The sequence below is a fragment of the Scyliorhinus canicula genome, chromosome 12 (assembly GCF_902713615.1).
Source record: "Scyliorhinus canicula chromosome 12, sScyCan1.1, whole genome shotgun sequence".
Taxonomy (NCBI): domain Eukaryota; kingdom Metazoa; phylum Chordata; class Chondrichthyes; order Carcharhiniformes; family Scyliorhinidae; genus Scyliorhinus; species Scyliorhinus canicula.
Window position 1 is genome coordinate 113,156,690 of NC_052157.1, and position 26,581 is coordinate 113,183,270.

The window sequence follows — 26,581 nt, forward strand, 5'->3', positions numbered from 1 at the left end:
GATGGGGTGAATACCTGGTCAGAAGCTTGTCTCAGGATCAAAAGGAATACCAAGGCTGGAACACACACATTCAACCTCAGGTGCTGCATCATGAGCTAAGAATTTGTAACACAGGCTGAAGACAAATTCTGCACGTTTTCCTCGTGTCTGCATGGGTTTTCTCCGGGTGCTCTGGATTCCTCCCACTAGTCCCGAAAGATGTGATATCAGGTAATTTGGACATTCTGAATTCTCCCTCTGTGTACCTGAACAGGCGCCTAGGTGCTTTTCAAGTAACTTCACTGCAATGTAAGCCTACGTGTGACAATAAAGATTGATATAGATATTTTAAAGGGAGTGTGCGAGAGAATGTGATGCACCAAACTGAAGATAACTGTGCAATTGAGCAGCCACAGAAATTTTGTGGCTAATAGAGGACCAAAGGATATGCACATATGGGATTTTGAAATTGCAGATATAAATGAATTAGGGGATAGTAGCTCCAGGGGCATTTACTAAAGGAAGCAAGGTAGACAGGAGAAAGGGAGATTAGGGGGTGATACAAGTAAGTGATTGATGATGGCACTATCTAGGATTGATTTGATGGCAGTAGTGGGGCCATGTGAGATGGCAGGTCCAAGGGAGGGGTCATGAAGATAGGTTATGTTGTTTACAAGGAGGGAACTAGGCATAAATGGCAGTGAATTCAGGGGAGAGAATGAGAACATGAATATGATGGTTGAGTTAAGTTCTCAATTATTCAACAAACTGCATTTCTTAACAAAGAGCTCTTAACAAAGAACTTTGACAAAGAGTCATCCAGACTCGAAGCGTTAGCTCCCTTCTCTCTCCACAGATGCTGTCAGACCTGCTGAGATTGTCCAGTATTTTCTGGTTTCGTTTCAGATTCCAGCATCCGCAGTAATTTGCTTTTAACTGCATTTCTTGATTGGAGAAGCACAACAACTAGAAGACTAGTCCTATCCCTCGGTTGCTCTGTAATCTACCCCTACATAATGCTTGGACACAGTAAGTTGCCTACCCTCACAATGGTCCGAAGTGAAGAATTCTCAGGTTCATAAAAAGTTGAGTTATTATTATTTTGAAAAATCATACACTCATACTTCATTCTCTGTCACCAACATTCCTCTTAAATATCAAGATTCTTGCATACAGTAACACAGAGTTTGCCCTGTAATTAAAGGCAACATGTTTCTCTGGCAAAGAGGCCACAAAGTTCCAAATTCAGTTGCTGAAATGTGTGCGGTTTGCAGATCTCAGCCACTGCGGTCAGAGAGAGGATTAGAATTGGCAACACCAGCTAAGATTGAGGGGGGCAGGGGCTCATTATCTTGAGCTCATAAAATAAACCACTGTTTTCTGTCAAGAATCTGGAGTAAACGAAGCAAGTCTTGAACTACACCCCAGCACAAATCAATGTTTGCACCAGAGCTAGCTGAGTATGGAACAGGGAGAATACGGGGTGGACCATTTAGGACTGAGATGAGGAGAAATTTCCTCACTCAGAGTGGTCAGCTTGTAGAAGTCACTGCCACAGAAAGCAGTCGAGGCCAAAACAGTTTTCAAGAAGCAGTTAGATATAGCATTTGGGGTGAAGGGATCAAAGGATGTGGGGGGAAGGCGGGATTAGACTATTGAGTTGGATGATCAGCCATGGTCATAATGAATGGCGGAACACGCTCGAAGGGCCGAAATGGCCTCCGCCTGCTCTGCTCCTGTTGTCTATGTTTCCATGTCATGTTGTCAGAGTCTTTTTTTCCTATTGATTTGAATTCTTGCTCATGAAATCTTGATTAGATCATTGTAAACTTCACAGGAACAAATTAATCCTGGATCCTTTAATCACATTACCTTATGGACACCTAGTGTTCCAAAAGGGAGTGGCTTCCCAGTTTCTGTATCAATCAGCAGCACCTCTGAATCCAAAATCATGCTGTCACCTCCCACAAAAGCTTTGGGAATGAAATCCCTAAAATGAGCAACCTCGGAGGGAAAATTGAAAAAAAGCACAATTAGTTTTTGCAATAATGGAACTGTGATGATATGCATCACTGTAAATACACAAGGGGTTAATGTAAATACACGTAAACTGGCTAGACACTAGAGGGAGCACCACACAAGATAGGACACGACCAATGGGCATTCAAGACACACACAGGTGACACTACCACAGCAGGGCATTACACCAACCCATATAAAAGGACACAGCACACATGATCTTCCTCTTTCCAGTGGAGCCACTGAGTGAGAACATAGGGTTGATTAAACATCACACCCACCACGTGGATTGTAGCAGACTGGTTAGACCGTCTGAGTAGCTACAGGAGGATTAACAGGAAAGTCGAATCCAAGTAGGAGAATCGTTAACAGCGATCTCCAAGTCTGAACCTTCCTTTGTCAGAGTGCACATCAAGTAGGCAGCTTATGCTACGTCAAGAGCATAACAAAACAGGAACAATAGAGATTGGTCCACTTTCATCATGCCAGAACATAGGGGCATACCTGACATCACTAAAATCACAGACTTATTAAAGGGCAGACAGAGGCCATTTGGCCCATCGTGTCTGTATCGGCTCTCTGAATGAGCAACTCACCTAGTACCAATTCCCCACCTTCTCCCTGTAAACATTTTTTTCAGCTAACAGTCTAATGTCATAACTATCTAAGCACATAACTGGGGAAGTAGCATGGGCTTTAAACTAAATAGAGGGAGGGATGGTACTGGAGAGGGGATACGTAGACCTACAAAGCAAAAAAAATGGCAGCATTGCAAGGTGGCTATTTCGGTACCGATATCCAGAGTGTGAAGGAAGGGACAGTTTACAAACATGAAATAACATCAACAAAAAGGCTCAAAGCAGGAAAAATGGTGAAAATGCAAAGTTTTTTTTAAAAATAATTTTTATTGAGAAATTTTGATTTTATACAACATTGACGCACCTTAGTAAAATACCGAAAATAACAATAATATTAACAATCATATACATTCGCCCCATCCCCATGAACAACCCAGCATTTTAACAACAACGCAAATTAACACACTATAAAGTTACAGAATAAACTCTACAATAATGCACCCCCCCCCCCCCCCCCCCCCCCGGGTTGCTGCTGCTATTGACCCAGTTACCTATCTCTGAGCCAGGAAGTCCAGAAAAGGCTGCCATCGTTTATAGAACCCTTGTATTGATCCTCTCAGGGCAAATTTGACCTTTTCCAATTTTATAAATCCCGCCATGTCACTGATCCAGGTCTCCACACTTGGGGGCCTTGCATCCTTCCATTGTAACAGAATCCTTCGACGGGCTACTAGGGACGCAAAGGCCAGGACACCGGCCTCTTTCGCCTCCTGCACACCCGGCTCTACCGCAACTCCAAAAATCGCGAGTCCCCACCCTGGTTTGACCCTGGATCCAACCACCCTCGACACCGTCCCCGCCACCCCCTTCCAGAATTCTTCCAGTGCTGGGCATGCCCAGAACATATGGGCGTGGTTCGCAGGACTCCCCGAACATCTGGTGCACCTGTCCGCACCCCCGAAGAACCTACTCATCCCAGTCCCGGACATGTGGGCCCGGTGCAGCACCTTAAATTGGATGAGACTAAGCCTCGCACATGAGGAGGAAGAGTCGACTCTCTCCAAGGCATCCGCCCAAGTCCCGTCCTCTATCTGCTCCCCGAGTTCCTCCTCCCATTTAGCCTCCAGCTCCTCCACTGACGACTCCTCCACCTCCTGCATTACCTTATAGATGTCAGACACCTTCCCCTCTCCTACCCACATCCCCGAAAGCACTCTGTCCATCGTCCCCTGCGAGGGCAGCAAAGGGAATCCCTCTACCTGTCGCCTAGCAAACGCCTTTACCTGCAGGTATCTGAACATGTTCCCCTGGGGAAGGCCAAATTTATCTTCCAGTTCCCCCAGGCCCGCAAACCTCCCGCCAATAAACAGGTCCCTCAATTTGCTGATGCCCGCCCTTTGCCACCCCCTGAATCCCCCATCCGTGTTCCCCGGGATGAACCGATGGTTGCCACCCAGTGGAGCCTCCATCGAGCCCCCTGTTTCCCCCCGATGCCGTCTCCATTGTTCCCAGATTCTTAGGGTCGCCGCCACCACCGGGCTAGTGGTAAACCTCTCAGGGGAGAGCGGCAACGGTGCCGTTACCATGGCACCCAGGCTCGTACCTCTACATGACGCCATCTCCATTCTTTTCCACGCCGCCCCTCCCCCCTCCATCACCCATTTATGCACCATTGACACATTGGCTGCCCAATAGTACCCCAGAAGGTTGGGCAGTGCCAGCCCACCTCCATCCCTTCCTCGCTCCAGGAACACCCTCCTCACTCTCGGAGTCCCATGTGCCCACACAAAACTCAGAATACTGCTATTCACTCTCCTAAAGAAGGCCCTGGGGATAAATATGGGCAGGCACTGAAAAAGGAACAAGAACCTCGGAAGCACTATCATTTTGACGGACTGCACCCTCCCCGCCAACGACAATGGCAGCATGTCCCACCTCCTGAACTCCTCCTCCATCTGATCTACCAGCCTGGTAAAGTTATGCTTGTGGAGAGTCCCCCAGTCCCTGGCCACTTGCACCCCCAGGTACCTAAAGCTCTCCCCTGCCCGCCTAAGCGGGAGCCTACCAATTCCTTCCTCCTAGTCTCCAGGGTGCACCACAAACACCTCGCTCTTGCCTAAGTTTAATTTATAACCTGAGAAGGTCCCAAACTCGGCTAGTAACTCCATCACTCCCGGCATCCCTCCCACCGGGTCCGCCACATACAGTAACAGGTCGTCGGCATACAACAACACCCTATGTTCCTCTCCACCTCGCACCAAGCCTCTCCACCTCTCTGAATCTCTCAATGCCATCGCCAGCGGCTCGATTGCCAGTGCAAACAACAAGGGGGACAGGGGGCAACCCTGCCTGGTCCCTCGGTAAAGCCGGAAGTACTCCGACCTCCTCCTATTCGTGGCCACGCACGCCATCGGGGCCTCATATAGCAGCCTCACCCATCTAATAAACCCTTCACCAAATCCAAACCTCCCCAACACCTCCCATAGGTACCCCCACTCCACTCTATCGAAGGCCTTCTCCGCATCCAGTGCCACCACTATCTCTGCCTCCCCCTCAATCGCCGGCATCATAATGACATTCAGCAATCTCCACACATTCGTGTTCAGCTGCCTTCCCTTCACAAAACCTGTCTGGTCCTCGTGCACAACCCCTGGCACACAGTCCTCTATCCTGGTGGCCAGGATTTTTGCCAGCACCTTAGCGTCCACGTTGAGGAGAGATATGGGCCTGTATGAACCACACTGCTGGGGGTCCTTGTCCTTCTTTAAAATTAACGAGATCAGCGCCCGTGACATCGTCGGGGGCAAAGTCCCCCCCTCCCACGCTTCATTGAGTGTTCGCACCAGCAAGGGGCCCACTAGATCCACAAACTTTTTATAAAATTCCACCGGGAACCCATCCGGCCCCGATGCCTTCCCTGACTGCATCTGCCCGATCCCCTTAACTAGCTCCTCCAGCTCAATCGGCGCACCCAACCCCTCCACCTTCGGGAAAGAAAGCCCGTCCAGGAACCTCTCCATTCCCCTCCTCTCCCCCCGTTGGCTCCGACCGGTACAGTTCCCCGTAAAAATCCTTGAAGACCTCATTCACCTCTACCCCCTTCCGCACCACATTCCCACTCTTGTCTCTCACTCCAGCAATCTCCTTAGCCGCATCCCGCTTACGGAGCTGATGAGCCAGCATCCTACTCGCCTTTTCACCATGTTCGTACACTGCCCCTTGTGCCTTCCTCCACTGTGCCTCCGCCTTTCTAGTGGTCAGCAAATCAAATTTAGCCTGCAGGCTGCGCCTCTCCCCCAACAGTCCCTCCTCTGGTGCCTCTGCATACCTCCTGTCCACCTCCAGCATCTTTTCCACCAGTCTATCCCTCTCACTCCTCTCGCTCCTCTCCCTGTGTGCCCGGATGGATATCAGCTCCCCACGAATTACTGCCTTCAGGGCTTCCCAGACCATCCCCACCTGAACCTCCCCCGTATCATTCACCTCAAGGTACCCCTCAATACTTGCCCGGACCCTCCTACACACCTCCTCCTCCGCCAACAACCCCACATCCAACCACCACAACGGACGTTGGTCTCGCACCTCTCCCATCTCCAACTCTATCCAATGCGGAGCGTGGTCGGAGATTGCAATGGCCGAATACGCGGCCTCCTCCACTCTCGGAATCAGTCCCCTACTCACCACGAAGAAATCTATCCGAGAGTAGACCCTATGTACGTGGGAGAAGAAAGAGTACTCGCGTGCCCTCGGCCTCACAAACCTCCATGGATCCACTCCACCCATCTGATCCATAAACCCTCTCAGTACCTTGGCCGCCGCCGGCCTCCTACCCGTCCTAGAGCTGGACCGATCCAGTGAAGGATCCAACACCGTATTAAAGTCCCCCCCTATGATCAGACCTCCCGCCTCCAGATCCGGGATCCGTCCCAACATACGCCTCATAAAGCCCGCATCGTCCCAATTTGGGGCATACACACTAGCCAGTACCACCTTCTCTCCTTGTAGCCTGCCCCTAACCATCACATACCTACCCCCCTTATCCGCCACCACCTCCGATGCCTCAAACGACACATTTTTCCCCACCAGAATCGCCACTCCCCGGTTCCTCACATCCAACCCCGAGTGGAAAACCTGCCCCACCCATCCCTTCCTCAGGCGGACCTGGTCCACCACCCTCAGATGGGTCTCCTGAAGCATTGCCACATCCGCCTTTAGCCCCTTCAGGTGAGCCAGTACCCTCGACCACTTCACCGGCCCATTCAACCCTCTCACATTCCAGGTGACCAACCGGATCAGAGGGCGTCCCGCCCCCCTCCCCCGTCGACTAGCCATAGCCCGTCGACTGCCCGCCCCAGGCCAGCACCCCCTGCTCGACCCCGTCCCCATAGCGACAACCCCTCACCTCTGTCCCCCCAGCCCCTTCTTGACCCTACCAGCAGCAACCCGGTATTCCCCTTTCCCCCCCTCCCTTCCCCCCCCAGGCTAGGAACCCTCCCAGCCGCGAACCGTCCTCCATTGTACTTCCGTGGGTCAGCTAACTTCTGCTGACCCCGGAAACTCCCGCCAATAGCCCGACCCCTCCCGAAGTGGGATCATCCCCCAATCTATCCCTCCTCCTGGCACCGCTCCAGCGCGGGGAAGAACCAGTTAAGGCCCCGCCTCCCCGTCACCAGCTCCACCCCCCAGCCCCGCAGCACGGGAAACCAGAGGAAAGCCCGCGCTTTCGCACTGCCCCACCACACCCTTCTGACGCAGCTCCCAAATATCAGCCCCACTCCATACCCCCACTCCGGCATAGAATACAACATACCCCCCCGACCTTCCCCTCAAGATACACAGCCCAAACAATGTCCCACAGCACAAAAACAAAAACATAGCAGAACAACCCCTCCGTAAATAACCATATCAAAATTGCAAAAGTACTAAAACAAGAAGAAAACAACAGAAGAAAAAGAGAACACAGCAACAGCCGAATCCAGCGCTAATATCTTACAGCCGACCTCGCAACCCCCAACCCCTAGTTCAAGTCCAGTTTCTCCGTCCGCACGAAGGCCCACGCCTCCTCCGGGGAATCGAAATAATGGTGCCGATCCAAATAAGTTACCCACAGGCGCGCGGGCGGCAACATTCCGAACTTTATCTTTTTTCTATAAAGCACCTCTTTCGTCCGATTAAATCCGGACCGCCGCTTAGCCACCTCCGCACTCCAGTCCTGGTAGATCCGCACTACCCCATTCTCCCAATTGCTGCTCTTCACCTTCTTGGCCCAGCGCAGCACGCACTCCCGATCACTGAACCGGTGGAACCTCACCAGCACCGCACGCGGGGGTTCATCTTCCTTGGGCCTCCTGGCCAGCACCCTGTGCGCTCCTTCCAGCTCCAAGGGCAGATGGAGAGATCCGGCCCCCACTAGCGAATTCAGCATTACAGCCACATAGGCTGTCAGGTCCGATCCCTCCAGCCCCTCTGCAAGGCCCAAGATCCGCAGGTTTTTCCACCTCATGCGGTGATCCAGCTCCTCAAAGCGTTCCTGCCATTTCTTGTGGAGTGCTTCGTGCCCCTCCACCTTACTCACGAGGACCACGGCCTCCTCCTCTCGTTCAATGGCCTGCGTCTGCAGCTTCTTGATGGCAGCACCCTGGGTGGACTGAATCTCTGACAGCCTTCTGTTCGTTTCCTGCAGAGAGCTCAGTACTTCATCCTTGAATTCTTTAAAGCAGCGCAGGAGATCAGTTTGTTGTTCCTGGGCCCAGAGTCTCCATTCCTCTGGAGCTCTGTCGGTGGCCATCTTGGATCCCTTCCCCCGTTTTTTCTGAGGAGCTGCTGCTGTTTTTTCCCCCTTTCCACTCCGAGTTCGAGTCATGGACTGCAGGGAAAGTCGTTCAGCACACCTTCCCCCACCGGGAGACGTCGAAAAATTTCCGTTTTGGGCTCTCAAAAGAGCCGAAAAATCTCTTTAAAACGGGAGCTTCCAAATGTGTGGCTTACTGATCCATCACAGCCACCGGAAGCCTGAAAATGCAAAGTTAATGGCTCTTAAGTTAAGTGCACCAAGTATTTGGCGCAAAATAAATTAATTAAGTGCTCGAATTGGAGTTAATAGGTGTGATCTTGTAGTCATTACAGAGGTAGTTACAACGAGGTCAAAGCTGGGAACTAAATATTCTGAGGCATGTGACTTTTCGTAAAGACAGGCAAGGAGGAAAGGGTGGTGGGGTAGCTTTGTTCGTGCAAGATGGAATAAGGACAATAAGAAGTGATTTTGTTTGGAAGATGTGGAACCCACGAGGGGAGGTAAGAAATAACGAAGGGAAGATGACACTGGTGAGGGTAGTCTATAAGCCCCCTGCAGCAGCTATACTATAAGATGGAGAATAAGTCAGGATATAATGCATGTAAAAAAGATAGCACATTAACTATGGGTGACTTTAACCTTCATGTAGATTGGGAAAATCAGATTAGAAGAGGTAGCCATGAGGAAGAAGTCATCAAGTGTATTCGGGACAATTTCCTAGAGCAATATGTTGTGAATCCAACCAGGAATCACGGATTTGGTAATATGTAATGAGGCAGGTTTAATAAACAATCTCAGAGTAAAAGATCCCCTAGGTACAGTGGCTATAACATGGTAGGATTTAGTATTCAGTTTGAGAGTGAAAAACTTGGGTCAGGAACGACTTTGCTGAACTTTAATGAGGGTAATTACAAAGGAAGGAGGGCAGAGTTGGCTAGATTGGACAGGGAAAGGATTTTAGCGGGAAAGACAGTCCTGCTACCAGCAATGGCAAACAGCTATGAAAATAGTCCAAAACTCACAACAGGTGAGGAAGAAGGATTCTAGGAAGGAGATAAACCAACTGTGGTTAACCAAGGAGTTACGAATAGTATGAAACTGAAAGAAAAAACATACAATGTGGCAAAGGTTAGTGGTAAGGGAGAGGAATGGGAAAGTGCTAAAAACCAACAAAACAAGACCCAGAAAAAAAAGAGGGAGAAGATAAACTATGAAGGTAAATTAGCAAGTAATATAAAAATGGACAGCAAAAGCATCTTTAAGTATAGAAAAAGGAGGCAGCATGGTGGTGCAGTGGTTAGCACTGCTGCCTATAGCACTGGGGACCCAGGTTCTATCCAGCCCCGGGTCACTGTCCGTGTGGAGTTTGCATATTCTCCCCGTGTCTACATGGGTCTCACCCCACAACCCAAAGATGTGCAGGGTAGGTGGATTGGCCACACTAAATTGCCCCTTAATTGGAAAACAAAATTGGGTATTCTAAATCTATTTTAAAAAGGTTAGGTGGGTTGCAGGAATAGGGTGGAGAGGCGGGATGGTAGAGTGGTCTTTCAGAGGGTTGATGCAGACTCAATGGGCCGAATGGCCTTCTTCTGCAGTAGGGATTCTATGTAGGTTAATGAGCATGAGGTGTCGATGAGTGGGATTTGGTGGTGAGTCAGGACAAAGACAGCAGAGTGTCAAATGATTTCAATTTTAGAGGGTAGAATGTGGCAGGCCAACATAGGATTAGCCAAGTCTGGAGTTAGCAAAAGTTTCCACAGCAGAGAAATTGAGACGGGTGGAAATAGGTGCACTTGATGATAGGAATATGTGGCTGACACCAAGGTGACAAAACAGTCTGGTTCAGCTTCGCAACAGTTGCCAGGAAGAGGGATGGAGTCAGTGGATAGGGACCAAGGTTTGTAGTGAGGAACAAAGTCAATGGTTTCGGTCTTCCAAACATTTAATTGGAGAAAATTTCTCCTATCCAGTCGGAGGGCCATCCGGGCAGTGGTGGCAAGGATAAACCCCAATAATCACCAACATTCCCATGCATCGGAATAGATAACAGCTACCAGTCTCCCACAGAATTTCAGAGATAGGAGAAATTGCGTGAAAAGCACCGTTGAACACTCTTTTTACTTTGGAAGCCTATTGGTATGAAAATCTCCTCCTACATTTTGCACGCCATAAGCAAACAAGTGTGGCTGTCTCAAGCCATTAGGAATTGGATACAAGTCTATCGTATAAACTGTCCATATTTGGCACAATTCTCACTAAATTGGCAATCTTGCTCAGGAAGGCTGGTGTCAAGACGTCACTTCTAAAACACTGCTGCAGCTACAAACATATATGTCTAAAATAAATGGAGAGTAATTCAAACAGGCTGAGGTAATTTCAAATAGTCAAGCGTTTTATAAACTGTAATCCAGTTAGATTAAGTTACAGCCCCCTGTTGTGTTAATGGAATTTTGTGCTTCATTAATGGCAATAAAGTTCAGTGTTGGAGAATAGAACGTTTCCCACTTTCTGCAAGTAGCATCAGCAGCAAGCAGGGAGCCCTAAAAAGGTAGTCAGATGCCGAGTGAGCCTCCCTTCTCCTGTAATCCTGTGAGCCTCCCTTCTCCTGTAATTTTTCTTCAAATTATTTGATGGGGCCTGCAGCCCAGAATTAATTACTGTCTTTGGAAGGAGATTGCTGTAAGTATGTAGACAGACTGTAACTAAAGAGTTAATCACAACACCTAGCTGTAATACTACCACTAGAGGGCATTACTAGATCCATTATATAAGATCTCCCAGAGGCTCGCTCTCTCTTTCCAGCAGGAGTTACCAGACAACAGCAGTGTAGAAGAGAGATCTCAGCCTAGCCACCACATGTAGCTTAGATACAATTTGTACAGTTAGTTATCCTTACTTTATTGCTACAGTTAGTTCAGTAGAGTGTCAAACTCATTTATTAGTTTTGTCGTTACTTAAGAAATTTTTTCAGTTTACTTTGAAGATTCAAGTGTTCTTCAACATCATCTACAGTAGTAAAGACATATATTACTTTAAACCCAGTAATATAACATGCTACCAGGAGTAGCAATATAATATAATAATTGCTTGGCAAAGGAAGTGGAAAAGTTAAGTTAAAAATTCCCACGGTAAGTGCAAGCTTTCAAAAATGCCTCCTCCCCAACCAGCAACGTAGAAAAAAAACTAAGCATTCTCTTTGTGCAAAGAGAAATGGAAAAGGGTAAAGGTTTGTTCCTTTGGAAGGAGAAATTATTTACTCACTTTATGTGGCAACACAGGTTTCAGGCTTCTGCTGTAGTATTGGAAGGTATCTCCATTCTTATGTACTTGAACTCTCTCTCCATCATATTTAATTTCTGCATACATCCCATTTGGGCATTTCTTCATGGCATATTCGATTGATTTGCAAGCTTCCGCCTGAAGGAAAGGAAATTAGATGTTTTCTTTAAAATCTGCAGGAAGATTAAAAACTTAAAAATGGATAGTCTTGGCGTGAAATACCTTCCAAAGGATACTTTTGTCAAACACTCCTCCTTTGGGCAAGGTTTAATTTCTACAATACAGTATGTCAATGATGTTCTCATAATGCTCCAGGCAACCTTGCAGAGAGTGGATTTCGGTCAATGGCTGAAAGGTTGCAGTTCAGGTTTTTGTAATTGTTGCACTGTATAGGAGTTTCGGGGGGGAGCAAGATTGGAACTGCTAAAGATAATTATTGAAACTGGTACTATGTTTCAGCACCCTAGGGCAGGGATGCAATTGAAGTGTAGTGGCTCCATTCCCAAGATTTCTAAAATACCAATTTCCAAACATCCACATTACTGAGGCCCTTCGCAACGGGCATCGTGAACAGGAAACCCTGGTACCAGGCACTACCAGGCAACAAATGCATCTCATTTGCCTCTGATCATAAAAGCCATGGATGGCTTAATGTAGGTGTACAACAACACTTGTGACAGAAAGCAGGAGAAGATTCTAGAAAGTTTCCAGTGGGTTGAAAGCTAGCAAGTGTAATCTCGCTATTCAAGAAAGGAAGGAGAGAGAAAACAGGGAAACAGTCAAATTAGCCTGACAACAGTTACAGAGAAAATGCTGGAATGTGTTAATAAGGAAGTCTTAATGCACTTCGAAAATTCAAAATATGATCAGAGTAAGTAAACATGGTTTGATGTAAGAGAAATTGCATTTGGCAAACTTATTCGGTATTTTGAGTATGTAGCTAGTAGGATAGAAAGGGAAGCCATTAGCATTAGTTGACAACAGTTAAGGTATTAAACCAATGCACAGAAGTGAATTTTTGAGACAAAATGCACAACATAAAACATAAAATTTGGACTGCTCGTAGGTTTCACTTTAAATTTTTGTTTTGTTTGGATCTATCAGTGCTGTATTTAGCACTAAATTTGACCAGAAAATCGTTCTGAAACCATTATAGTTGTGGTTGACAGAGCAATTAAATCACCCAAATTGTTCATTTTTATTTTTTTTTTTAAATAATTTTTATTGAAATTTTTCGATACAAACATTTACCCCTATTACATTTTAAATTATAACACCACAAGTCCCCCCTGGAAAAACCTCCCCACGCCCTCCCCCGCGCGCACCCCCCCACCCTCCCTCCCCCCCCCCCCCCCCCCCCCCTCCGCGCTATCAGTCTAGCAACCAAACCGTTTTTCCCTTTCTGCCGATGGCCTCGGGCAGTCCTTGCCCGCGACCCCCCGCTGACGTGCTCCCTTCGTTGCTATCCCCCCCCCCCCCTCCTCCCTCCCCCCCCCCCTTTTCTCCCCGGGTTGCTGCTGTTTCGGCCTCCGGTTCCTATCTCTGATCCAGAAAGTCAAGGAAGGGCTGCCACCGCCGGAAGAACCCCTGTACCGACCCTCTCAGGGCGAATTTGATTCTTTCCAATTGGATGAAGCTTGCCATGTCGTTTAACCAGGTGTTAACGCTTGGTGGCCTTGTGTCCCTCCACTGAATCAAGATCCTTCTCCGAGCTACCAAGGACGCAAAGGCCAATATTCCGGCCTCCCTTGCCTCCTGGCTCCACCCCAACCCCAAAAATCGCTAGCCCCCACCCTGGTTTGACCCTGGTTCCCACCACTCTCAACACCGTCCCCGCCACCCCCTCCCAGAACTCTTCCAGTGCCGGACACATCCAGAACATATGTACATGGTTCGTAGGGCTTCCCGAACACCTAACACACCTGTCCTCCCCCCCGAAGAACCGACTCATCCTAGTCCCCGTCATATGGGCTCTGTGCAGCACCTTAAATTGGATGAGGCCCAACCTTGCGCACGACGACGACGAATTGACCCTCTCTAGGGCATCCGCCCATGTCCCATCTTCTATCTGCTCTCCCAGCTCCGCTTCCCACTTGTCTTTCAGCTCCTCTATCGGTACCTCCTCCACCTCCTGCATTATTTTGTAGATGTCCGAGACCTTCCCTTCTCCGACCCAGGCCCCTGACAGCACCCTATCACTCGCCCCTCCATCGGGAAGCAAGGGGAATCCTTCCACCTGTCGTCTGGCAAATGCCTTCACCTGCAGGTATCTAAACGTGTTCCCCGGGGGGAGCTCAAATTTCTCCTCCAGCTCTCCCAGGCTCGCAAACCTCCCCTCTATGAACATGTCCCTCAGTTGCCTGATGCCCGCCCTGTGCCAGCTCTGGAATCCCCCGCCAGTGTTCCCCGGGACAAATCTGTGGTTCCCTCTCAGTGGCGCCGCCATCAGACCCCCCACTTCCCCCCTGTGTCGCCTCCACTGCCCCCAGATTTTAAGGGTGGCCGCCACTACCGGACTCGTGGTATACCTTGTGGGGGGGAGCGGCCATGGTGCCGTTACTAGCGCCCCCAGGCTTGTATTGCCGCAGGACGCCCTCTCCATACGTTTCCAAGCTGCCCCCTCCCCCTCCATCACCCACTTGCGCACCATCGATGCGTTCGCCGCCCAGTAGTATCCGGAAAGATTGGGTAGCGCTAATCCTCCACTGTCCCTACTCCGTTCCAAGAAAATCCTTCTCACTCTAGGGGTGCCATGCGCCCACACATAGCCCATAATGCTGCTAGTTACCTTCTTGAAGAAGGCCCTGGGGAGGAAGATGGGCAAGCACTGGAACAGAAACAAGAACCTCGGGAGGACCGTCATTTTGACTGACTGCACCCTCCCTGCTAGCGACAGCGGTACCATGTCCCACCTCTTGAACTCCTCCTCCATCTGCTCCACCAGCCTTGAAAAGTTCAGCTTGTGGAGGGTCCCCCAGTTCCTTGCCACCTGCACCCCCAAGTACCTGAAGCTCTTTACTGCTCTCCTAAAGGGGAGCCGCCCAATTCCCTCCCCCTGATCTCCCGGGTGTATCACAAAGACCTCACTTTTACCCACATTTAATTTATATCCCGAAAAGTCCCCAAACTCCGCTAGTATTTCCATTACCTCCGGCATTCCCCCTTCCGGATCCGCCACATACAACAACAAATCATCCGCATAGAGTGATACCCGATGCTCCTCCCCTCCCCTTGTCAGTCCTCTCCAACCCCCTGAACCCCTCAGTGCCATCGCCAACGGTTCGATCGCTAATGCAAATAGTAAGGGGGATAGGGGGCATCCCTGCCTGGTACCTCGATGGAGCCCAAAATACTCCGACCTCCTCCCGTTTGTAACCACACTCACCATCGGGGCCGAATACAGCAGCTTCACCCACTTGATAAATCCCTCCCCAAACCCAAACCGTTCCAGCGTCTCCCACAGGTATTCCCACTCCACCCTATCGAATGCCTTCTCCGCATCCAGTGCTACCACTATCTCAGCCTCCCCCTCCACTGCTGGCATCATAATTACATTCAACAGCCTCCGGACATTTGTATTAAGTTGTCGTCCCTTTACGAAACCCGTCTGGTCCTCATGGATTACCCCTGGCACACAATCCTCTATTCTGGTTGCCAGGACCTTTGCCAACAGTTTGGCATCTACATTCAAGAGGGAGATAGGCCTATAGGACCCGCACTGTACAGGGTCTTTGTCCCGCTTCAGGATCAAGGAGATCAGGGCCTGTGACATTGTCGGGGGCAGAGCCCCCCCCTCTCGCGCCTCATTGAAGGCTCGCACCAGCACTGGACCCACCAAGTCCACATACTTCTTATAAAATTCCACCGGGAACCCATCCGGCCCCGGCGCCTTCCCCGCCTGCATCTGGCCTATCCCTTTAACTAGTTCCTGCAGCTCTATCGGCGCCCCCAGCCCCTCCACCCGTTCCTCCTGGACCTTTGGGAACCTCAATCTATCGAGGAAGTTCTCCATTCCCCCCCTCCTCCTGGGCGGCTCAGACCGGTACAATTCCCTGTAGAAATCCCTGAAGACCCCGTTCACCTCTTGCCCCTTCTGCACTACGTTCCCTCCCTTCTCTCTCACTCCCCCAATCTCTCTGGCTGCATCTCGCTTGCGCAGCTGGTGTGCTAGCATCCTGCTCGCCTTTTCCCCGTACTCATAGACCGCACCCTGTGCCCTTCTCCATTGCGTCTCCGCCTTCCTAGTGGTCAGTAGGTCAAACTGGGCCTGTAAACTGCGCCGCTCCCTCAACAGCCCCTCCTCTGGTGTCTCCGCATATCTCCTGTCCACTTCTATAAGTTCCCCCACCAGTCTCTCCCTCTCCTGCCTCTCCTTCCTTTCTCTGTGTGCCCTTATGGAGATCAGCTCTCCTCTGATCACTGCTTTCAGGGCCTCCCATACTACCCCCACCTTCACCTCGCTCGTGTCGTTCGTGCCCAGATATCTCTCAATGCCCTTCCGGACCCTTCCGCACACCTCATCGTCCGCCAGCAACCCCACATCCAGGCGCCACAGCGGGCGCTGGTCCCGTGCTTCCCCCAGTTCTACCTCTACCCAGTGTGTTGCATGGTCCGAAATCGCAATGGCCGAGTACTCCGTGTCCTGCACTCTCGAAATCAGCCCCCTGCTCAGTACAAAAAAGTCTATTCTGGAGTACACCCTGTGGACGTGGGAGAAAAAAGAATACTCCCTCGCCCTTGGCCTGCCAAATCTCCAAGGGTCTACCCCCCCATCTGCTCCATGAACCCCCTTAGCACCTCCGCCGCTGCCGGCCTCCTATTCGTCCTGGAACTCGATCTGTCCAGCCCAGGGTCGAGCACTGTGTTGAAGTCCCCCCCCATGATCAGGCCTCCTGCCTCCAGACCCGGAATGAGGCCCAACAGGCGCCTCATAAAACCCGCGTCATCCCAATTCGGGGCATATACATTTACCAGCACCACATTCTCTCCCTGCAGCCTACCCTTCACCATCACGTACCTACCCTCCTTATCTGCTACCACCTGCGCCGCCACGAACGACACCCTCTTTCCCACCAAAATCACCACCCCCCGGTTCTTTGCGTCCAAGCCTGAGTGGAACACCTGTCCCACCCACCCCCTTCTCAGGCGCACCTGGTCTACTACTCTCAAGTGAGTCTCCTGCAACATTGCCACATCCGCCTGCAGTCCCTTTAGGTGTGAAAAAACCCTTGATCTCTTGACCGGTCCGTTCAGCCCCCTCACATTCCAAGTAATCAACCGGGTCGCGGAGCGGCCCGTCCCTTTCCCCTGTCTATTAGCCATGTTCTGTCCCCTGTTCGCCCCGGGTCGACCCTCAAAATTGTTCATTTTTATAACGTTAGATGTGAGTTACATAGTTGCTGTTGTTTAACTGATAAATCTGTTGCAGTTCGTATTAAGACTAAAAATGGTAAATACCATATTTTCTAAGTCTTTAATTTTGGTTGTGAAGCACTCTTTGCTTAGTAACGTTTTGTATCAGATGTACCATAGTTGCATAGCAAAATGAGAGCCCTAAAACCATCATTTTGCCGTTGCATTCTAACAGCTTTGAAGATGTGACAGTCTTGCTTGCTTCCTGTATATTTCAGAAATTGTTTCAACTGTATTTATTTATAGGGCAGCACGGTGGCCTAGTGGTTAGCACAACCGCCTCATGGCGCTGAGGTCCCAGGTTCGATCCCCGGCTCTGGGTCACTGTCCGTGTGGAGTTTGCACATTCTCCCCGTGTCTGCGTGGGTTTCGCCCCCACAACCCAAAAATGTGCAGAGTAGGTGGATTGGCCACGCTAAATTGCCCCTTAATTAGAAAAAATAATTGGCTAATCTAAATTTATTTTTAAAAAACTGTATTTATTTATTACTTTAAATACCGTAGAACTGATGCAACTTCATCCCATTGGGATCATCGTGTGTAAAATAAACTCTGACAGCAGTGCGTTTTAATAGAAACTGGAGAGAATGAATAAATACACACACTGTAAGTTACCTTTGCAAGTGGTATCTAAACATTGAATTTTTAATTTTTGAATTTAGAGTAACCAATTTTTTCCCCCCCAATTTTTTAAGGGCCGATTTAGCGTGACCAATCCACCTAACCTGCACATCTTTGGGTTGTGGGGGTGAAACCCACGCAGACACGGGGAGAATGTGCAAACTCCACATGAACAATGACCCAGGGTTCGAATCGATCTTGTTTCGAACCCGGGTCCTCAGCACCGCAGTCCCAGTGGTAACCACTGCGCCACCTTGTTGCCCTAAAACATTGAAATTTTAACATTTAATATTCAATAGAAATGACAAAATTGGGAAAAAATAAAAATAAAGGGGAGCCATTAAATATATGTACAGATTTCTAAAAAGCAATTTTAATACGTTTGTTCCTGGGATGATTGTGTCAAAGGCAAGGCCAGCAGATCTCCCCATTCTTGACTGTCCTTGAGAAGGTGGTGGTGAGCTGCATTCATGAGCTGTTGCAGTCTATTTGGAATAAGTACACTCAGGTGGTGGTGGGATTCCCAACTATCGACTGCCCTCGCCCTTCTAGATGGTAGAGGTCATGGGTTTGAAAGGTGACGTTGAAGGAGCTTGGCGAGTTGCTGCCATGCATCTGGTAGATGGCATACACTGCCTTGGTGGTGGAAGAAGTGAATGTTTAACAATGCTAAAGGAGGTGTTGATCAAGCAGGCTGCTGCTCTTTGATTGATGATGAGCCCGAGTGGAGCCTATTCAATCACTCCTGACTTATGCCTTGTAGATGGCAGACATGCTTTGGGGAGACAGGAAGCAAGTTACTCACTGCAAGATTCTTGGCCTCTGGTTTGCTCTTGTAACGAATGCATTTATATGGCTGGTCCAGCACCGTTTCGGATTTGTATTAGCCTCCAGGATGTTGATGATGGGGGAATCAATTATGGTAATGCCACTGAACATCAAGGAGAGAAGGTTGCTGTCTCTCCTGTTTGAGATGGTCATTGTCTAACACTTACTTAAAGTGGCACTTACATTCCATTTGTCAGCCCAAGCCTGAATATTATCCAACTCTTGTTGCATGCCTACTTCAGAATCAGAGGTGTTAAGAATGGTACTGAATACTGCATAATCATCAACAAACATCCCCACTCTGACCTTATGATGGAGAGAAGGTTATTGATGAAGAAGCTGAAAATGGTTGGACCTAGGACATTTCCGAAGGTGCCCCATAAGCAGTTAATACACAAGATAAGAGCTCATGGAGTTAATGGGCTAATATTTTATTATGGGTGGCACGGTAGCACAGTGGTTAGCACTGTTGCTTCACAGCACCAGGGATCCGGGTTTGATTCCTGGCTTGGGTCACTGTCTGCGCGGAGTCTGCACGCTCTTCCTGTGTCTGCTTGGGTTTCCTCCAGGTGCTCCGGTTTCCTCACACAAGTCCCGAAAGATGGGATTGTTAGGTAAATTGGACAATCTGAATTTTCCCTCAGTGTACCCAAAAGGGACCGGATTGTGGCGACTACAGGATTTTCACAGTACAGTGTTAATGTAAACCTACTTGTGACACTAATAAAGATTATTATTGTTATGAATGGAAGATTGGTTAATAGTCAGGCTATAAAGAGTGGAGATAAAATACACATTTTCAAATTGGTAAGCTATAACTAATAGAGCGCCACAAAGGTTCAATACTATGATCTCAGCTATTTACAATCTATATTTAATTATTGAGACAAAGAACAAGAGTAATGTAAGCTGTGACAAGGACACAGAGAGGCTGTAAAGAGATTTGGAGTATTGCTGAAAAATAAAGACTTGGCTGTCAAATATTTTCATCTTACACTCATCAGGACAGGTTCGTATGAATACCAAATCTCAAAGAGTACAACTTATACTGCATGAGAAGAGAGTGCTGATTGATTGGCAAGCATATCCCTTCCTCTGTTCACAACAGGCAAAGCCTCGACTGTACTCAACCAGCCTGTGCTTACAAAACGCAAAATATAATGTCCAACGTTATATGAGATTATGCAATTTGACAACACTTGCCAAACAATCCTGATGTGCTCAGAATTACAGAAACAACCAGTTTTAAGATCAGTCGGGCTTGCAGTATGGCTCGCTTATGCGTGCCACAAGTTTTATATATATTCACACACAGGACCCCATCCTTTGCAAACAGATGAAACACGTTCAAGCATTGTACCATTTCCAACTAAACAAAAGCTTTGGGGGCAGCCACTCCCTGGTTTATTCCCCATGGCAATGACTCAAACAACATCAGAATTTACCTGCCTGGTTTGAATTTTAACAAAAGCTTGGTAGTTAACTGTTCTCTGGTGTATTCTCCATTGCAATGCCTGTACCAATCTGAGTCCACCTGCCAATCAATCAGCACTCTCTTCACATGCAGTTTAAATTGTTGTTCCATTTGAGATTTGGTATTCTTGCAAACCTGTTCTGACGAGTGCAAGACAAAAAGCTTCAACAGCACGCCTGTTTATCAGCAAGACACCAAGTTCTGTACTTCCAAGCGATTGCTGATATATTGGAGTTACAGAAAGGTTTAGTGAGTGGGCAAAAAGGTGACAGATGGGAGTACATGATGTGGAAAAGCAAGAATATATATATATATTTTAAAAGGGCACGAAACTTTGAAATGTTAATGTTCAGAAACATGGGAGCACTCATGAGGAATGCAAAAGGTTAGCATGCAGGTTCATCAGGCAATTAGGGAGGCCTGGAATAAGGACATTTTGCAACAATTGTACAGGGCTTTGATGAAATCACACTTGGAATACAGTGTGGTGTTTGGGTCTACATATCCAGGAACAGATGGACTTTGGATGGAGTACAGCAAAGGTTCACTAGAGAGATCAACCTTCCCATCCCAGGAACCAACGATGAACGGTTGAGACTACATTTTTGCAGTGTAAAAGGATGATCTCATTGAAATATGAAGATTCTGAAGGGACTTGATAGGGCCGACACAAGATTACTTTCTCTGGCTGGAGAATGTAAAGCACAGGGGTCTCAGCCTCGGAATTGGGGCTGATCAATTAGAACTGATATGAGGATAAATCTCTTCACGCAAAGGGGTCACGAATCTTTGGAACTGTCCAACCAGAGGATTGTAAATACTCCATCACTGAGTATATTCTAGGCTGAGATTGATATATTTTTGATCTCTCAAGAAATAAGGGCTATGCAGAGTCAGTGTCCTTCAGTGTTTTCATGGGACTGCCGGGGGGGGGGTGATTTTTGCGGGGTCGTAGCCCTTTAGTGTCTTCATGGGATGATGTTGGGGGGGGGGTGTGTGGTAGCGGCAGCAGGGGGGACACAGACAAAGCTGACAATAGTCAGAAATCTTTGTCTTTATTCCTGGGATAGGGACATATGGCCCATCCCTAATTGCCCTCGAGAAAATGGTGGTGTCTCACCTTCTTGAACATAATCAAATGGCTTGCTAGATCATTTCAGAGGGCAGCTCAGGCTCAACCACATTGCTGCAGATCTGCTACAGGAAAAGACGGTCTGCCCTAAAGGACATCAATGAACCAGATGGGTTTTTACAACAATCTGGGGAGGGCAGCAGGCAATTGCACAGTCACTTTTACTTGTACTAGTTTTTTCCCCCCCGATTTAGACCAACAACTGAAAATAAATTCACCCCACCTGTTATGGTCTCCCCCCACCTGTTATGATCTCCCCTCACCTCAGTTTCCCAGCAATGCCCAACATAAAATTCAGCCCTGAACATCTCTAATTTGGATCTGAATGTGCTGGGATGGAAATAAAAGCATAAGCCCCAACTTACTCTGTTCAAGATAGTCTGGTGTCTAATTTATAATACGTATGTATACCTTTAATTCCATTTGGTATTGGTTCGGCTAGATTTACAAATTAATATTTGTAAAGAAATGCCAGAAAGGGGAGGACTAAAGTTGAGAGTATCATCTGTTCCTTACCAGCATAGGCTGTACTGGGGTTAGAAGGTTGGCCTTGATGCTGAGAATTTTCTTCAATCCTGGTACTTGTTCAGATTCTTGTTGATTCTGAAGAACCCGGTCAACCACATCTTGCAAATTACGCGAGGCTTTGAATGCATCGTAAGCATTGGGGTCTAAGGCATCCAACCTAAGTGAAATTCAGCAGGAAATCAGACATCCAACCTGGTTAGCAACTTTAAAAGAATGACCAGTGAAGCTGGTGAATTTGATCAACACCAGTCAAACATCGCTCGTAATCTGAGAATTCATGATATCCAGAAGAATGCCAAAAAACAAAATAGATTGGAAAGTTGGTATCAAATTACAAATTTTGAACACTCCTCAAATTTGAATGCACCCAGAATCTGCTAACCAGGCACAGTAATAAGCATGAAGACCTGCAAGAATGGGTAGGGTCACAATTAAGGTATTGGTTAAAGGGGAGAGGAACCCTCAGTAACAACAGAACACTCCCTTTTGATTAAAGAATGGGCGGATCAAATGACAATTGGTTACACAAGATTAAAACTTGCAGTGAAAGGTAACCTAAAGTGCCTGCATGAAAAAAGCAGTTACTAGCCACAGCCAGAAATGTGGCAATGAAAGGAATTAATTATCTGACGGTGTCCAGGAATCTCTCAATTATTAATGAAGCAATTGATATTGGTACATCTTGGATTGCGGTTGTGAACTAAATTATGATGCAAGAGTGGAATGTCAAGTATTCTGCAATAAATGGGGGAAAAAAATATTTTAGATATGGCAAGATTGGAAATGACAACTTTTCAAGATGAAGGGGCTGGAGGAAATGGAGTCTTGAGTTTCAAAGCCAAGGATCAAGTTATATCAGGTGCAAGGGTCTAATAGTTTGAAGCATCACAATGGTTAGCCTAAATGAGGACCAAGGCGATGTAGGGTGATAAAGAACGGAAAGGGCAACAACACCTTGCAAAATACAAGTCTCAACATGAAAGAAAGAAAGGCTTTAATTTAAGACCATAAGAAATAGGAACAGAAGTAGGCCATTGGGTCAATCGATCCTGCTCCACCATTCAATATGATCATGGGTAATCAGACATTCCTCACATCCCGTCCTTTCCCCATAACCCTTGAATCCCTTACTGATCAAGAATCTACCCTACTTAGCCTTAAATATCAACAAAGACTCTGCCCCCACAGCTATCTGTGGCAAAGAGTTCCAAAGACATTCAAATCAGAAGAAATTCCTCCTCATCTCAGTTTAAAATGGGTATCTCTGGAGTTTGCACATTCTCCCCGTGTTTGTGTGGGTTTCGACCTCACAACCCAAAAATATGCAAGTTAGGTGGATTGGCCATGCTAAATTGACCCTTAATTGGGAAAGAAAAATGAATTGGGTACTCTACATTTAAAAAAAAAATAAATAAAAAATAAAATGGGCACCTCTTTATTCTGAGACTATGCCCTGTGGTCCTCGACTCTCCCATGAGGGGAAAATTCCTCTCAGCATTTACTCTGTTAAGCCCCTTAAAAATCCTATTAGTTTCAATGGGATGACATCTCATTCTTCTAAATTCCAATGAGTTCCAACCTTTGCTCATAAATCCTTCTCCGAGGAAGGATGTTCTGGCTACGGAGGGAGTGCAGCGAAAGTTTACCAGGCTGGTTCCTGGGATGGCAGGACTGTCATACGAGGAGAGACTAAATCGGTTTGGATTATAATCATTGGAGTTTGGAAGAATGAGAGAAGATCTCATAGAAACGTACAAAATTTTTACAGAATTAGACATGGTAGGTTCAGAAAGTATGTTCCCAATGGTGGGGGAGTCCAGAACTGGGGGTCATAGTTTGAAGATAAGGGGTAAACCTTTTAGGACTGATGCGAGGAGAAATTTCTTCACCCAGAGAGTGCTGAATCTGTAGAATTTACACCCACAGAAGGCAGTTGAGGCCAAAACATTGTGTAATTTCAAGAAGGAATTAGATATAGCTCTTGGGGCTAAAGGGATCAATGGATACTGGGTGGGTGGGTGGGGGGGGGGGGGGGGGGAAAGAGGCAGGATCAGGGTATTGAACTTGACAATCAGCCATGATCATAATGAATGGCGGAGCTGGCTTGAAGGGCTGAATGGCCTCCTGCTGCTTCTATTTTCTATGTTTCTATGTAAGACAATCTTTCCATACCTGGGATCATCCGCGTGAACCTTCTCTGAGCCACCTCCAATTAAATAATATATTTCCTTAAATAAGACGACCAAACCTGCTCACAGTATTCCAGATGTGGTCTCACCAGTACACATTATAGTTGCAGTAAAAAATCCCTCTTCTACTCCCACCCCCTTGAAATAAGGGCCAATATTCCATCAGCCTACCGGATTACCTGCTGCACCTGTGTGCTAGCTTTCTGCATTTCGTGCACAAGTACCCCCAACTCAGTTTATGCTGCAGTTTTTCTCCAATCAAATAATACTGTTCTTTTGTTTTTCCTTCCAAAATGAATAACTTCACATTTTAAGTAGCGTTTTTATATGACCACTTGGGGGTCTCATATTATAGCCGACGCGTTCACTGTTGTAATGCGTAGACTAAATACCAAAACAACTGGTGTTTCATCATAAAATATTGATGGTCGATACATGAAATGAAATCAAAGTCGCCAGAGTCCCCAAGGACCATAGGCTGCTCTCCCCTTTTGAGAGAGCATTGACTGGTGGTGATTTAACACGACGATCACCACACCTCAAGCAAGGGACAAGGGTGAGAAGGCGGGGCCTCCATGGATAACCTCAGCCGGTATGGGAATTGGTGTCACTCCGCATCACAAATGAGCTGTCCAGCCAACTGAGTTAACCGACCCCCGTGTATTTATGTAGATATATGCTACAATAGCAAAACATTTTTGAAAGAAGAAAATTTTTAAAAGTGAGCCATCATTGCAATTCTCAATTAGCAACACACAATTCAGCTGTGCATTTACACAAAAGCAACAATGTAACATGGGAATCAGTTGACTAACCTGAACTTAAGTGCCAGACAGCAAACAATGGAATTGGTACAGCAAAGTCTTGCATTGCTGCCCATTAGATACCATGGAAAGTAGCATTTAAAAGGTTGCCAAGTACATTCTCCCAGTATCTGTGTGGGTCTAGCCCCCACAACCCAAAAGATGTGCAGGGTAGGTGGATTGGCCACGCTAAATTGCCCCTTAATTGGAAAAATGAATTGGGTACTCTTTAAAAAAAAAAAATTTCAATAAATAAATAAAAGGTTGCCAAGCAAACTATTGAACAGGGTGGGAATGTCAGAAAGTGCAGAATCTTTGAAATGTTTGGAGAGCAAAAAAATTTTTTTTAATTAAAATTAACACTCGAGGAACAAAGGTGAGGAATGGCAGAGCTGGTAGCACTGCCAAGGTCAGTCAACTGCTCACAATATAATAAAGATACCAGCCAGTCAGAGAGCCAGCACAAAAAGTGGCCATTTGGCCCATTGAGTCTACGCCAGCTCTCTGTAGAGCAATCCAATCAGCCCCACGCCCTGGGTCCATCCCCCATAACCCCGCATGATTATGCCCCTCAATTTCCATCCAATTTCCCTTTTAAATTATTTATTGTCTCGACTTCCACCAGCCTCCATAGTAGCGAGTTCCAGATCATTGCCACTCGCTGCGTAAAAGGTTCTTCCTCACATTTCACCCTGCATCTGTTTCCCAAAATCTTGAATCTGAATCTGCCCCCCCCCCCTCCCCCACAGTCCTTTCACCATCAAAATAATGGGGACAACTTTGCTTTGTCTACCTTGTCTAAACCGATCATCTACAGTAATATAGCATCTTTGATTTCCATGCTCAATGTAAAATCAGTTCCAGAACAGTGGGGAGTCCTAATAGCATAATTACACAGTTCCACCTTGCAACAGGTCATCTATAAACTCTCTCAGCTGAGGAATGGCACAAAGACGGAAATAAAGCATTTCTACAGATAAGAAATGAGAGTCCTCAGGATAGTCTGATCAAAATGATTCACAAAACAAATGAAAAAAGTACATTAAAAGGTTCCACTTTAAATATTTTAAAATATCATTCCTTTCCTAATTAAAAATGAACAGACACTTACACATGTTTTGCTCCAGAATTCATTCTTAGATCATGCTTGATCAACCTGATGATGCATTTCAGATCATTGCCTGTACATCTAGAAGACACAAAAGATCACACTTCAATTTCATTCAGAAGGATACAAGGGAGAAAAGCAGGAGTAGATTCTTAAGGTGCCTTGAGCAAGCTCCGCAATTCAATGGGATCTTGGTTGAATTCTAACCTCAATTCTACCTTCCCACCTGATCTCCATACCTCTGGATTCCCTTATAACCCAAAACATTGATCTCACCTTTGATTATACTGTACTCAACCACTGTGCATCCATAGTCCTCTGGGATGCTGAATTCCATAGGTTCACAATCCTCCGAGAAATCTCTCCTCATCTCAGTCCTAAACGCAGATCCCTTGCCCTGAGACTTTGCCAGCTAGTTAGAGACTCTTCAGCCAAGAGATCAGTCGCTCAGCATTTAACGTGTCAAAGCCTCTCAGAACCCCCATGTGTTTTAGTAGGATCACTTCTCATTCTTCTGAACTCCAGAGTACAAGCCCATTCTATACAATCGCCCCTTTCATCACAGGGATCAGTCAAGTGAACTTTCAATGTACTTGCTGGAAGGAAAGTAAGTTCTTCCTTTCGGTACAGAGACCAAAATTGGCAGTGCTCCAGTTGTGGCCTCAGCAAAACTCTATAAAATTGCAGAAATAATTCCTTATTCTTGCACTTCAACCCTCTTGCAATAAAGACCAATAAGCAACTTTCTCTTTTAATTGCTTGCATTGCTAACTTTATGTTTTGTGTACAAGGACACCCAAATCCCTCTGAACACTGGCAACAGGCAATAATGCT

General features: G+C 47.1%; 1 protein-coding gene across 3 annotated transcripts in view; it reads right to left on the reverse strand.

Moving 5' to 3' along the window:
* Positions 1 to 26,581, reverse strand: part of lig3 (ligase III, DNA, ATP-dependent) — an 88,387-nt gene that overhangs the window by 38,526 nt on the left and 23,280 nt on the right. For all 3 annotated transcript variants that reach the window (XM_038813791.1, XM_038813793.1, XM_038813792.1), the window contains exons 7-10: positions 25,751 to 25,828; positions 21,636 to 21,804; positions 11,635 to 11,790; positions 1,852 to 1,983 (exon numbers count right to left, since the gene is read on the reverse strand). In XM_038813791.1, the coding sequence (XP_038669719.1) occupies positions 1,852 to 1,983; positions 11,635 to 11,790; positions 21,636 to 21,804; positions 25,751 to 25,828 (535 nt within the window). The remainder of the gene's footprint in view (positions 1 to 1,851; positions 1,984 to 11,634; positions 11,791 to 21,635; positions 21,805 to 25,750; positions 25,829 to 26,581) is intronic.